Source organism: Schistocerca americana, chromosome 7 (assembly GCF_021461395.2).
Source record: "Schistocerca americana isolate TAMUIC-IGC-003095 chromosome 7, iqSchAmer2.1, whole genome shotgun sequence".
Lineage (NCBI taxonomy): Eukaryota > Metazoa > Arthropoda > Insecta > Orthoptera > Acrididae > Schistocerca > Schistocerca americana.
The window spans coordinates 93712541-93728422 of record NC_060125.1 but is presented as its reverse complement, the minus strand read 5'-3'; the positions used below and the strand labels follow the sequence as shown (position 1 = coordinate 93728422).

The 15882-nt window shown below is 40.8% G+C and overlaps 1 protein-coding gene across 1 annotated transcript in view; it reads right to left on the bottom strand.

Moving 5' to 3' along the window:
• LOC124622736 (sodium- and chloride-dependent glycine transporter 2-like) overlaps nucleotides 1-15882 on the bottom strand; it is a 467104-nt gene that overhangs the window by 34083 nt on the left and 417139 nt on the right. Inside the window, exons 9-10 of the mRNA XM_047148526.1 lie at nucleotides 14376-14585; nucleotides 1679-1849 (exon numbers count right to left, since the gene is read on the bottom strand). Coding sequence (XP_047004482.1) covers nucleotides 1679-1849; nucleotides 14376-14585 — 381 coding nt within the window. The remainder of the gene's footprint in view (nucleotides 1-1678; nucleotides 1850-14375; nucleotides 14586-15882) is intronic.

Below are 15882 nucleotides of genomic sequence, written 5' to 3'. Positions count from 1 at the left end.
CAGACCAGGGCATAGCTTCTGCAACCAAGTATGGTCTCTCACATCCTTCATGGAGTCAGGATACGAAATGAAGCAGAAAACATCTGTGGCATTTGTTGATCTAACTGCCTCCTTTGACACTGTGTGAAGGGAAGGCCTTTACAAATTTCTCTGCATCATATCCTGCAGACAATGATTCAACTGATTAACAGCATGCTAGAAGTTCCAAGTAATCACTGGAAGCAACATAAGTAAGGAGAGGAAGCTAAACAATGTATTGCCCCAAGGATCAGTTCTCTCACCATTACTGTTCAATCTATATCTATCTGATCTACCTGACAATTCGTCCAGAAAATTCTGCTATGACAATGACCTGGCTCTAGTTGCACAACACCAGGAAATGAAGACAACAGAAGACATTCTAACCAATGACCTGTCTGTATTAGCTTATTACTTCAAAATCTGGAGACTCCACCCAAGTGTGAGCGAACCAGAAGTGTGTAGCTTCCATTTAAATAATCAGTTGGTGACTGTAAAACTGGAAGTAAGTTTCAGAGACAGAATTCTTCACCATAATTGTAACCCAAAATATCTTGGTGTCATCCTGGACCATACACTATGCTTCAAATGACACCTTCTTAACTTAGCTCAAAAGTTGAGGAAACAACATCCTCCATAAGCTATGCGGAGCTACCTGGGGATCTTCAGCAATGACCCTGCAATCTTCAGCTCTGGGCTTGGTGCACTCAAGTGCTGAGTATTGTGCACCTGTTTGGATGAACAGTCATCATACAAGGCTTGTTGCCACCCAGCTGAATATGACAATGTGCATTATATCTGGTGCAATCAGATCTACTCCAGTTTATTGGCGTCCACTGTTAACCAGTATAATGCCTCCTGATATACACAGATGTACTGCCCTTATGAGGGAATTCCACAAGATCTCCAGGAATTTTAACCTACCCATGCATAGCGACCTGCCACTTTTAAATTGTAAGAGGCTGAAATCATGCCATCCAACTCTGTGCAATGCCACTGACATGGTTGCTAAGGATTTGAAACCCCTTGCAGAATGGAAAGGTTGGTGGAAAGCAGTGACAGATGTGCACCTGCATAACATCTTCTCAGGTACTAAACTTCCAACTGGATTCGACCTATCACACAAGACCTGAATTACTCTAAACAGAATCCATACTGGCCATGGCCGATGCAGGGGATGCTCTCTTTAAGTGGAAGAAGCTGCCTTATTCCGGCTGTGACTGTGGGGCTTCATGCCAGACTGTTCACCACATTGGCAGTGAATGCAGGATTCGAGCCTACCAAGGTGTTGAGGACTTCCTGCTAGCAATTCCAGATGCAGTAGGCTGGATTGAAAGACTGAATATTCAGTTGTAAAGCCAAACTTAAGTTTATTGTGTGTAAATATGTACATATGTTTATGTAATTTATTTTTATGATATGTCTGTATTAGCCATACGCTAAATAAAAAGCAACTTTCTGACAATACTCAGAGTATTTGGTTTTCACACTGTTGAACTTCATTTCATCTAAATGTGTCTCTAATTATTCACAGACTGTGCAACATACTATCTGTGTTGTGAAAGGATAATATAGAAAATAATACTGACAAAACATTTTAAAAATTACTGTATATGAACAACTTTGTTATTGGCTTCTTTGTTACTGGCTTCCATCTTACCTCGGTAAATGTTCCTTCTGTCACAGAGTGGATCTTCATAATGCCCATTCCAATAATGACACATACAGGGAAGACACCAATAGCCCATCCAACACCATCTGCCCATCTTGGATACTTGTAATCTCCATAACTCACTGGAGCATACTCAATCCAGTTGAAGAACAAAATGAACTACAAAAAAGGTTAATATATAAAAATTAATCTTGTCACTATAACATAGAAATTACAATTTTACACTTACAGTTTAAAAAATACTCATGTCATTTTTATGAATTCCAGCAATAACAGTTTAACTATAACATGTTCATAAGTGTTAGAATGGAAGTGGCAATGTAGGTTTATATTACAGCTACGGTATTTAAGTTATCCCTGTAGCTATTCCTATTGTTAAATATACACAAAATGCTTGATAATAAACAGTTACTGAATTGCAATTTTCTTGTTAGTATTTTTCACTCCCAAACAAAACATTTTCTCATTTTCTAGTATATACGCTCTAATTTCAAAATGTTCATGCTTTAACTTTGTTTATATCTTTTGCTAGAAAATTCCTCTACTTACATTTTATTTTAACCCAAGCTATACTTCTTATATCTCAATAGGTACTGGGTGGTTATAATTAAAGTGCAGCTGGTCACAGAGATCCAGTGCGGGCTGCAATTATCCTATGGCAACGGAACTTGGTGGATATGCTAATGTGTTAATGCCCACCTAATTTATGCTGAAAAAATATTAGTTAAAATACTGACCACCAGGTGCAATCTAGCACTGTAAACTGTTTGTATGACACCATGACATCTACACTGTCATTCCACAAGCCGAAGGTGAGTGAACAGAATGGCTATTGAAAAGTGAGACCATCCACTGTTAGTGAAACTGTTTTATGTGAACAGCAGCAATTGCAGTGCTACATTGAGAGAGTATCACTGACTGAAAGGTCTGAGCACAGACCCAACATGGTATACAGAAAAAGATAATGAAATCTGAAAACACTGGTCAGTGGTAGGGGCCCTATCCCAGTGGAAGTTACTGATTATGTTGCTGTTGCTGTAACCGACTGTGCAGCATGTACCCCTGACAGAGCTAGTGCTTGTGCAGTGTCACAAAAATTGTCCATCCCATGATCAAGAGTATGGAAAGTTTTGCAATATATTTTGCACTGGCACCTGTAGAAGATCCAAATGGCGCAGCAACTAAAACACCATGATCCACTGCAAAATTATGAATCTGCTCTTCTGTTTGTGGCACGGACTCACATCACTGACCGAACAATATTCTATGGAGCGATAAGGCACATTTTACACTACAGGGTGCACTGAATACACGGAATTGCCAAATTTGACGTAATGTTAGACCACATGCTGTGCGCGAAGAGCTACGACACTGTGACTGTGTGGCGTGTATTCACAAGCACCTTCATTCTCAGTCTGTTCATCTTTGAAAAGAATACCCCTAGATGACCTGCCACATCTGCATGTTACTGAAAGCTTCTTGCACAGCATGTGATTCCTGCTTTATAAGAGCGCCACTGGGTGGAAACCACTGCTCTCATGCAAGTCTGGACAACACCTCACATTGCTCACCAAGTGAAAGACCCACCTAATGCAACCTTTCATGAACATGGTATCTCCAGAGGTTTTCCGGCATGGCCTACATGATCACCTGATCTAAATCCATTTGACTTTTGTCTCTGGGGATACCTGAAAGAACCCATTTATAGGACACGTTCAGAATCTGCCTGATCCGAAGGCCAGTATACAGGAACATTTTGCTTACTTTCCACTGGGACTGCTGTGAGCAACTGTTGATCATGTCATTTTATGAATTCAGCACCTTATCAACATCTTCAGTGTTCATACTGAACAAAGAGTGTAAGTGGCAGTTAATAACAAAATCAACATTATGCCTTTCTCACTTGTTCGACCTTTCCTGCTCGTGTCCTATTCCATTACAAATAGAAACATTTGTAAATGTCTTTCTTGCATTCACAGCAGCAGATTTGCATCTGGAGGCCAAAATTCAAACAAATTTTTTTGTCGTGGTAAATCACATTATCATATTTACCAAGTTTGCTGTGATATGATAATTACAATACCAGACCGTGTGGGTAGCTGCACTTTAATTATAACTACTCAGTACCTCCTGTATTATCAGTTGGCAACACTTGCTCTGTTAAATCACTTCAATATTTTAATTTTGGCTGTTATATTCTAATGTTTACATTTCATTTCCTTCATTTACATTTTCTTGTACCTCTAGTGACATGCATCATAGTTGTTTTGTGTTTTATATGTAAAGTCTACCATGTTTTTATGCACTATTTTCTGCACGTCTCAAAGAAGTACATGTTTCTATTATACTTAATATTTCTCCATCTACGTACATTCTTTGCAAGCCACCATATGGTGCTTGGTTGGTTTGGGGAGAGGGGACCAAACAGCGAAGATATTGGTCCCGTAGGATTAGGGAAGGGTGGGGAAGGAAGTTGGCCACGTCTTTGGCTGGCTCTGAGCACTATGGGACTTAACATCTATGGTCATCAGTCCCCTAGAACTTAGAACTACTTAAACCTAACTAACCTAAGGACATCACACAACACCCAGTCATAACGAGGCAGAGAAAATCCCTGACCCCGCCAGGAATCGAACCCGGGACCCCGCGCTCGGGAAGCGAGAACGCTACCGCGAGACCACGAGCTGTGGACGCCACGTCTTTCCTTTTACCTAAAGCGATTTAGGGAAATCATGGGAAACTTCAATCAGGATGCCCGGACACAGGTTTGAACTGTTGTACTCCCGAATGCGAGTCCAGTGTGCTAACCACTGTGCCACCTTGCTCGGTATAGTGCTTGGCTGAGGGTACCTCATACCACAACTTGTCTTTCCCTTTCTTGTTCCACTTGTAATCAGAGAAAAGCAAAATTGGCTGTCTATATCTCTCTGTACAAGCCTAATTTTTCTTATCTTTCTGGCCCTTACACAAAATGTGTGTTGAACTTGCCTGTTCTCTAAATTTTCTTATTATTGTTTTGTGAAAATTATGCCATCTTCCCTCCGGGAATTCCAATTTGAGTTCATGAAGCATCCCCATAATGCTTGCATGTTGATCAAACCTACTACCAACAAATCTGGCAGCCCGCCTCTGAATTGCTTCGATGTCTTCCTTTAATCCGACATGGTGGGTGTCCGAAACACTCTAACAGTACTAAAGAATGTGACACATAAGTGTTCTATACATGATCTCCTTCATACACTTATCAGCCAGAACATTACAACCACCTACCTAATAGCCAGTGTGTCTACCTTTGGCACAAGTAACAGGAGTGATGCGTCATGTCATGGAAGCAGTGAGGCCTTGGTAGGTCACTGGTAAGTGTTGGCACCACATCTTCACACACAAGTCACCTAATTTCCATAAATTCCAGTGTGTGTGTGGGGGGGGGGGGGGGGGGGGGTTGATGAGCTCTGACACCATGTTCAATCCAATCCCAGATGTGTTCTATTGGGTTCGTTCAAATCTGGCAAGTTGAGTGGGGGAGCAGCACATCAATTGGAATTCGCCACTGTGTTCCTCGCGAACCACTCCACCATACTACTGGTCTTGTGACATGGCACATTATCTTGTTAAATGCCACTGCCATTGAGAAACATATGGTCATGAAGGAGTGTACGTGGCCTGCCACCAAGTGTGTGATACTCCTTGGCTGTCATGGTGCCTTGCATGAGTTCCACTGGATCCATGGATACCTGTGTGAATGTTCCCCAGAGCTTAATAGAGCGGCCGCCAGCTTGACTGCATCCTACAGTGCAGGTGTCAAGGAGCTGTTCCCGTGGAAGATGATGAATTCGCACCATAACATTAGCATGATACAGAAGGTATCTGGATTCATCACACCTTGCAATATTCTGCCACTGTATCAACATTCAGTGCTGATGGTTGCGTGCCCATTTCAGTCGTAGTTGCTGATTCCATGGTGTTAACAATGACATGTGCATGGGTTGTCGGTTATGAAGGCCCATTGATATTAGTGTTCAGTGCACTGTATGTTCAGACATGCTTGTACTCAGTCAAGCATTAAAGTCCAATGCTAATTCTTCTGCCACAATTCACCCCCTGTGCTGTTTTACCAGTCTTCCCAGCCTCTGATGTCCAATGTCCAACATCCAACATCTGTAATGAGAGGTGGTCGCCAAACCCCATGTCATATGTTGAAGACACTCACCTCAGTGGTCCTCAAACACCCAACAAGTTGTGCAGTTTCCAAAATGCTCAAGCTGAGCCTCCAGGTCATCACAATCTGCCAGCAGTCAACTGATTGATTGTGCAACTTCCTCAGTCTACACACGGACAGCACACTCACTGATACTATATCCACTGTGCATGTGTCTGATTAACAGTCATTCCTCACCAGGTGATGCTGCTATCACCTAGACAAATTTTTGTCAATAGTAGGTCACTGGTCATAATGTTCTGGCTGATCAGTGTAGATGAGCCACACTTTCCTAAAGGGCTCCCAATACACCAAAGTTGGTCATTCACCTTCCCTACTACCAATCTCAAGTGCTCACTCCATTTCATATTACAACATTATGCTTAGGTATTTAATCAATGTGACTGTGTCAAGTAAAACAGCACTAATGCTGTATTAGAGCAATAGGAGATTGTTTTTCCTACTCACACACATTAACTTACTTTTTTTTTTACTTTTACTTTTACAGCAAGCTGCCATTCATCCCACTAACTAGAAAGTTTGTCTGTCATCTTGTATCCTCCTATAGCCACTCAATGATGACAGCTTCCCACACACTACAGCAACACCAGCAAACATCTACAGACTTACACTCACTGTGACCATCAGATCATTTACTGTTGCATATTTAGAAAATTGAATGCATGAAAGGGAAGAAACAGAAGCTAGAATGACTATGTTTGCCTAAAAAGTGCAAAGAAATTACCACCAGCAGGGCATAATCGGGCATGTCAGGATGTCAAAATGGAGCTGATGAAGAAATGCAAGGCACGGCAAGATGTTGGCGTTGATCATATATGGGCACATACATGAGGGCTCGCAGAACAGTGGCCGGAAGTGCCAATGTGGAAGGGGCTACTTGACCTGACATAGTGTAAACTTGGAGATGGCATTACCTATAGAGGAGCTGAGTTCATACAGGCATGCACGAGAGACATCTGTGTAGGCCAGGCCCAGGTTCTGGAAGTGTAGTACTCGCTCTGGCTCCGCTCGTGCTCATACTTAACTGCATACCTCTCTCTATGGGAAAGTACAGTCAGGAATAGTGTAGTTTCAGTCAAGTCATTCATTCACTTTTTGCTCAGACAAGCATTAAAGATTATAATTGTCCAAGTCTTGCCTTTTGTTCACATATTTCTTGACCGAGTTCCATAATTCCTTCAAAACGTTCATTATGCCATTCCCACATTAGTTATAGGACTTTTTCTTTTCTGGTGTCAGATGTGGAGTTGCTCATCGATTAGCATGTGGTTGTTGCCATGCTATGTGACATTGGAGTAGGTCAGTTCTATTTGTAACATCAAATCTGCTCAGCCCGACACTATGTAAAACGATGGACTGAGTTTGAGAACCTGTTTTGTATTATTTGAACAACCAGAATGCAGACCAGTGGCAGAACCAGGAACCAGGTGAATTAAATAGTGTTCCTGCCATCCTGCTCTCATGAAGAAGAAGGTAGGCTCTTCAGTGCCAAGGAATGGATGGCACCAGTAGAAGAAAGAAGAGGAGGCCATGACTACCTCAGCAACAGATGGTGCCTAGGAACAAAGCAGTCATCCTGGCAGGCATCCAGGCAGCATGGGGCAACAGTAGCACAAGTTTACAGACAGTGCAGTGGCACTGGCAGCTACAGACAGAAGCATGAAGTTATGGATGATGGTTCAGGGCAGCAGAAGGCACACATCATCATCATCAGCAGCAGCAGCAGCAACAGCAGTGGTGACAATGGACAACAGCACAAGGGCAATGCTTCATAGCATACAGCACACAGCAGCAGCAGCAGCAACAGTAGCAGAGGAGTTCCCACTGTGAGTTAAAAAGCTAGCAGGCATGTCATATGATGTGATAATTCTTTCAAGGAACTAATGTGCATGAGTCACCCAGAAGGCAATCCTTTAGTTACCAGATTTGCTAAAATTAATAGCTCAATTCTTTAATGACACTACAACCACTCTAAACAAGTTCCTTGGCTATTATATTGTGTTTGAACTTATCAGTCCTGAGCAGAAAGATACCTTGTTAAAATTCGAGAAAATTAAAATATTTGTTTCAGCATGCAACAAGTTGTTAGTTTTGAGACCTACCATACTACTAGAAGAATATGCCAGCAAAAGTACACTCCATTTCCATGCTTGTCTGATGTTTGTCAGTTGGCAAGAATTTGGAGAAAGCACAGCACAACTGAGCTCAAAGTTGCGTAAAATCCAGCAGCACTTAAGGGAAATAATTAGAGGTACTATGTGACATTCAGAATTAGAAGGCAACCTTGCACTTATTTGGAAGTTGAGCCGAGCAGTGTTTATCCGTGGGATTTATGATAATAGGATAAAGACAAGAGTGTGCATGCACAGTGAACAGTTATCTTTAGCAGAGGTTATAGATATCGCTCTGACAGACGAGAGTGCAATAGCCTTGGCCCGAGAAAAGATGATCACCTGAGGCACTGGTGTGGTGCCAAAAAGAAGGCTGAAAAGAAAGCCCAAAGTACTTCATATGCAGGCCATGCAGTGTGAGATTCTTGTATGAATAAAAGAATATGGAAGGTAGGGCCAGTAATATGAGGAAATTGTAGGGAAACAAATCAATCGTGGGCAATGACATGTCCATGGTGTCAGTGGTGAAGTCATATAAGCTCACATGCCAAGATGAATGTTTTAAATGGAATCAAACCAGTCACAATGCCAGAGACTGCTCAGAGATCACTTGCTATGAATGGAACCTGCATAGGTCAAGTAAAATCCAGCAAAACTAAGCAAGGGCATAAGAAAACAGTCAACTTACAAGCTTACTGAACTGGAGTGGCAAGAAGGCATTAATAACTGCCTGAAGCTTCTCGTGGATAGTGGGGTGTAGCTAAGCCTAGTTTGGCGAAGCTGTCTGAGAAATGGCAGAAAGTATAATCCAGCCAAATGTATTAGGATTCAGGAATTGCTAACACACTTGCAAATACAGAGAGAGAACTGTAATCCCGACATGAAGGATGGGGAGCAGAATGCAAGTGAAGTGTTACTTCCATGTAATTGGAGAAGATGTGGAACTTCTATTTGATGGGCTACTGGATCAAGGCTTCTTCAAGGGAAATGGAGTTGTTATCAGTTATGGTAACAGAAGCCTGTGGATCCATGAGGCATGGATCGAAATGAAGATAGAGCAAGAATGTGAGCTCAGCACAGTGAAATTAGTATTATAAGTCATGACTTCTAGATATGGTTGCACAGATACAAGAAAGAGAATAAAAACAACAGAAAAAATTCAGACATGGTGCAAAAATCTTGTAGAGAATTGAAGACAAAGTTGCAGAGTGAGATCTGCATCGTACATTTAAAGGAAAGAGAAGGCTCTTTTGGGAAAGGCTTATTAAGCATGGAGCAAGAAACACATGGAAAGGTGAGAGCGAGTAGGATAGGAAACAATTAACTGTCGAAACACAACAGAGGCAGACAACAGGGATTATCAGAGAGAAGCAAACAGGGCATACGCAAAATGAAAAAAATAGGGCACCAAGATGAATGGCTGTGCTGAATAAAAATAGGGGTAAACAGAATGAGAAAGGTATTCATTCCAAAACACAAGATCAACAAGGGTGCTTGAGGCATTAGCTAAAATAGAATAGGGAGAATGCTTAACAAGTGTGCCAAACACTACAGATGAGAGTGTGTCAGCAGACTGCCCACAGTTGGTAGTGGAAACAATACCAGAGTAGGCACTGATGTGGGAATCATTCAGAGTGAATTGTGTTGGTGAAAACAAGCCACAGTTGAAAGCAAGAGTAAGTGTACTAAAAGAGCACATCCAAGTAAGTCATCTGAATGCAGAAGAAGAAAACAGCTGTTATACAGCTATGTACCATGTACAGCGAAATTTTCCATTCACCGATATACAAACTGCGTATACACATAGTATCAGACACAAAATTAAAGTGCTACCAGAGGCAGAGAGTAGGGTAATTTGCTCATGGCCCTACAGCATGCCACAAGCACTAAAAGGAGATCCATCGAGACATTTGAAAGGTATTAAGGAATGACATGATAGTGCCAAGCACAAGTGGTTGGAATTTTCCATTAATTTTTATTCAGAAACGGATGGATACCACTGGAAAGCAAAAATGGTGAACAGTCACTGAATATGATCTCCCTAAATTCAATATACCCACTGCCATGAACAGATAAAATTCTTTACAATCAAGAAAGGCAAAGTATTTCTCATCCCTAGATTTAGTGAAGGGTTATTACTGGATCTTATTACACTGAACAGGATCAAGAAAAGATGGCTTTCAGCATGCAATATGGGCATTACAAATACAAACTAATGCCCATGAATCTGAAAACAGCTCAAAGTACATTTCAGAAGTTGATGAATTCCATTTTGACAGGATCACAAAGTGACAAGTTGTTCACCTCCCTAGGGGAACCCAATAAGCAGCTAACAGAAGTATTTGAAATATTTAGACTCCATAATATAATGCTGCAGGTGTATAAATGTGAATTTTTGTGAAATGAGGTTTGCTATTTGGGACATATTGCATTAGCCAAGGGCTTGAGGCTAAACCCATGGAAGGTCAAAGTTACGAAGTCCATAGCATCAGGACTTTGAAAAGAACTACATAATTATCAGAAACATTTGCCAAATGTCTACTGGAGCAGTTTTGAGTTGGGGGAAAATCGGAAGGGACTTACTTGTTGCATACGCCTTGAGGTCACTAAATAATGTAGAAAGAGGGTACTGTGCCATAAAATGAGATGAATCCAACAAGGTGGTGTCAATCCGATCATTTACCGGTTCTTCCACATTTGGATAACTGAGCGTAGCATTTTAACAATTACATTGCAGCTGACCATTGTCGTGAATTCTTTACTAATTGTTGGAGTGCGCGCAACTGGCAATTCACATTGTCAGTAGGTGTGTGATTCTTGTGCTACACTCATGTAGTTAAGACAACAGTGCAAAAACTTCTGCTGGCACCTGTTACTTCCAAAGTGTAACTGGTAAGTTGCTATATTATTGCTTGCATACGAATGTCTTACATGATACAGTTTCGTTTTTTTTGTTCATTGCTAATACAGCTTAGTCACTATGTAGGCCTAATTACAAAATTGCATTTTTGTAGGGTGAATCCGATCACATGAGTATACCAAAGGTTCTGGGACTAACATGAAAATCAAACTACAAACCAGAATTTCTTCTAAATGTAGTGAGAGCTGTCAAATCGGGAAAATTAAGCATCTGGAAAGCTTCAGAGCAGTACACAGTTCCATATACCACATTAAGTGACAAAATTCAAGGCAAGGTACAAATAAAAAGTAGGTGGCCAACCAGCATTAACCAACACCACATTAAGTGACAAAATTCAAGGCAAGGTACAAATAAAAAGTAGGTGGCCAACCAGCATTAACCAACAGTGAGGAAAAAAGCCTGGTTGAAGGATTATTGTGTTGTGTGAAATGAGAGTTTCCTCTGAGGAATATAGGCATATCTCAATGAAGCAGGGAGGCTTGAAAAATGATTTTGTTACAACTGAGCTGGGCATGAGTGGGTAAAATCTTTTCTGAAAAGAAATAAAGAACTAATGATTAGGATAAGTGAAAATGTGAAGAGGGCAAAGGCAGCAGGAACAGGAACAGGAACAGAGCATTAAATTTGTGCTTCTACCACCTAGTTCTACTCATTTGTGTCAGCCACTTGATGTTAGCCATTTGCTGAGCAATAAAAGATTTTAGACTGTACATGTTTTGCAGATAGCTCCTGATATTTACTGTTCATAAATCACTAACGTGAGTAGATAGTATATCAAACCTGTCACCCAGGTTGATTAAGTTTAGGTTAAAGCTGGAGGAATATGACTATCAGATCATGTATAAAAGTGTCACCTATGCGCTCTCATGAGTGAGAGACGTCGGGGCAGCTGGTGCATGACAGGAAGATGACAGCAGTATTGGTCAGAATGCAGCAGAGGAAGCTGCAGTAAGGGTCAGCTACCGACAGGCAGTTAGAGACAGCAGTGTTGTTGATGTGGACAAGCCCGCAGTAGGTGTGACCACCCAGGACACAGAGCACAAGACAGTTAAGCTGAGAACAAAAGAACATTATGTTCTGAAATGTGAAAGCTGTGTCAAAGATATAGAAAATTATATCTGAAAATGAAAGGCAGCTGAACCAAGAATGGCATAAGAAATAAGTGAAAATGAAAAAGTTGCAATATTAAAACAGTTTCAAGACTCTTCCACTTGATGTGTCATTTTTTATACCTTTAAAACTAGATTGGAGAAATGGTAGCTGAGCCTATTGAATGGCAAGATGGTAACACAGTAGCAAGGGTATTATTAGAGAAAATTATACTGAGGTATGGAATACTGTCAGCATTGTTGAGTAACATGGGAATTAATGTCATGAGTGAAGCTATGAAAAGAGTATGTAAACTGATTCATATTGAGAAGACATATACTGAGGTGACAAAAGTCATGGCATACCTCCTAATATCGTGTCAGTCCTCCTTTTGCCTGGCATAAGGCAGCAAATTGATGTGACATGGACTCAACAAGTCGCCACAGTCCCCTACAGAAATACTGAACCACACTGTCTTGACAGCCATTTGTAACTGTGAAAGCGTTGCTGGTGTAGGATGTAGTGTAAAAACTGGCCTCTCAAGTGTGTCCCATGAATGTTTGATGGGATTCATGCAGTACGGATGGCCCCAACAACATACCGAATGGACCGCTCAGGCTTGGCATCACGTTCTCTTCACCGATGACTGTCGCATATGCCTTCAACCAGACAATCGTCAGATATGTGTTTGGAGGCAACCTGGTCAGGCTGAAAACCTTAGGCACACTCAGCAAGTGCAGCAATGTGGAGGTTCCCTGCTATTTTGTGGTGGCATTATGTGGGGCCGACATATGATGCTGGTGGACATGGAAGGTGCCATAACAGCTGTATGATACGTGAATGCCATCCTCCGACAGATAGTGCAATCATATAGGCAGCATATTGGCGAGGCATTCGTCTTCATGGACAACAATTCACAGCCCCATTGTGCACATCTTTTGAATGACTTCCTTCAGGATAATGACATCGCTTGACTAAAGTGGCCAGCATGTTCTCCAGACATGAACCCTATCGGACATGCCTGGGATAGATTGAAAAGGGCTGTTATGGATGACGTGACCCACCACCAACCACTCTGAGGGATCTATGCCAAATTGCCACTGAGGAGTGGGACAATCTGGACCAACAGTACCTTGATGAACTTGTGGATAGTATGCCACGATGAAGACAGACATGTATCAATGCAAGAGGATGTGCTACTGGGTATTACAGGTACCAGTGTGTACAGCAATCTGGACCACCACCTCTGAAGGTATCGCTGTATGGTGGTACAACATGCAATGTTTGTTTTCATGAGCAATAAAAATGGCGGAGATGATGTTCATGTTTATCTCTATTCCAATTTTCTGTACAGGTTCTGGAACTCTATGAACCGAGGTTATACTAAAAATATTTTTGATGAGTGTAGTTTGTGTGCTACGTATTATAGAACTGTATGTAATCCTTCAGTCATTCACTTATTTATACCTTAATGGTGATAATATGTAAGTTATGAGTGGGCTATGTTTAATCATTGACATTCCCAAATATTTAACAAAATTTTGTAGTGATATGTGGGAAATGAAAGCCATTGATTAATGTTTACACAATTTTGGAGCTGATTTTACAAAATTATCCTAATGACAAGGTCTTAAAAATAGCTACAAAAGAGTACAAACATGTCATATCATGAAATTTAATTACTGATAGGTTCTATGAATGGCATTTGGAAATGATTTACAATAGTAGTTTTACTACCTTATTTATTAATGAACCTCATTATTGCATCACGGAACTATTCTTTGGGGATATTAGGCACCACTCATGGACAGCTGCCTGCAAATCTCCTTCGTTTTTGAATCTCTTACCTCACAGTGTATCCTTCATGTTATTGAACAAAGCATCATCAGATGGAGCAAGATCTGATTAATATGGTGTGTGTGCCACAACAATGAACCTCCATTAGTCAAATTTGCAGCCAGGCACTGCTGGTGTGGGGCCACGCATTTCGTTCTGCTAGCGAATCCTGTGATGCAGATATAAATAGCCTTTTGTGTGGGAGCTTCTTGACAACCCACTGCAGATAAATATTTATAAATATCTGTTGTTTTGGCTCCTTTCTTGCACAGAAACCATGTGATCCATCTTTGAGCATGATATTTGCCTTCCATAGCGTTCTCTACTTAACAACAAACAAGTCCTGCCCTTTCACTATGCACAGTGTTCACAACTGATATCCAGCATCTGCATACTGTACAAGAATCAATACATCACCTTATGAGAGGACATGCCTATTGTTTGAGTGGCATTTGTAAAACAACACAATTGTAAATCATTTCCGAACATCTCTTGTAGTATTTTTCTTACCAATAAGGCTGCAGGAGTTACAATTTTCCACATCCACCTCCAAAAAAACTTCCATGTTTCTGATTGTGGACCAATCATTTCCTGTATATCGGCAAGAAACCTGTTAGCACCATAGACCCAGGAAATGATAATACATTCCACAATAGCTATCAATAGGACTGACCAGTTGGCTGCATATTTGTCCACCAACTGGAGCCAGTACATACCACTCTGAAAATAAATATTACCAAATATTAATGCGATGTATCTTATTTTATGTGTCAGTTAGACATTAAATATGATTTAATATTTGTAATTTTTTGTGCTAACAAAATATGTAGAACATAACATGCTGTCATGTGAACTAACTTCATATAAAACACTTTGAACTGACAGTCTGCAAACTTTACAGGTTCGTTAAAGTTAAGGTCACATGCCTCACATATGATGGGATTTACAGGTGAGAAGGAGTTTTATGAGACGGAAATAAGACAGATGGCTCATTTTTCACATCTCATACTGGTAGAGATAATACTTTACCACATTCAATAACTGTCTGAGGTAAATTCCTTCCCTTTCAGGAACTAGTAACACTTAATATATCTGTGTCTGTTTTCTCTTCATTCTGAAAACTGGTCTGGTGCAGCTTTCCATGCAGTATATCCCGTGCAAAAATTTTCATCTCTGGATAACTATTACAACATATACCCACTTTAACCTGCTTACACCACCTTGTCAACACAACAGGTGGGGTCATCTCAAGTAGGGATGAAAGTGACTTGCCCCTCCTTTCCTACCTTTCCCAATCCATCCCTCCATTTCATTATTATGGGATCTGAAGGTCCACGACAGAACATGAATTCCGTAAACCAGCACAGTACCTCTCAAAAACCCTCTAAGAAATCAGTTTTCTAGATATGAAGATCTGAGCACTGCTAAAGACAAATGAATTCAAGTGTTATCTAAACAGAGGCATTGGTAGCTGAGTGAGCAGCATTTGAATCTTTTAATGATGTCACTGGTTTGATTCTTGTTAACCACAACTTTCATTTTTTAACTTTACTTTATATTTCACATTATCAGCACACTGAAGTGTTAATTAACAAATACTGAACAGTAATTTTAATAATAACATTCTTTCATTTTTAATTGCTAACTGCATGAAAATATGAGTATTCATAATTACTTAAAAATTGGTAATAAATGAGATTGTTGTGACAGTGCCCTCAACATTTAACAGTGCCACCACAACAGTACGTGCAAACGGCGATAGAGGTGCTCTGCAACTCGGGAGCGCCACCTAGCTACAAACGGCGCCAGCCGCATGTCACGGCACGGCAGTCGAATGACAGATACTGAGTTGTTCGCATGTAATCAGCTATTGTTCTACGTTTGTATATCCACACAATTATTGGTGATTAAAGGTTATAACACTTTTTGGCGACGAGGTCGGATATTTTTTTTTTCACTGCATTGTGGATTTGTGTGTTTGTGATGGGGCAGACATGGAGCAGCTTATGCAAGTGCT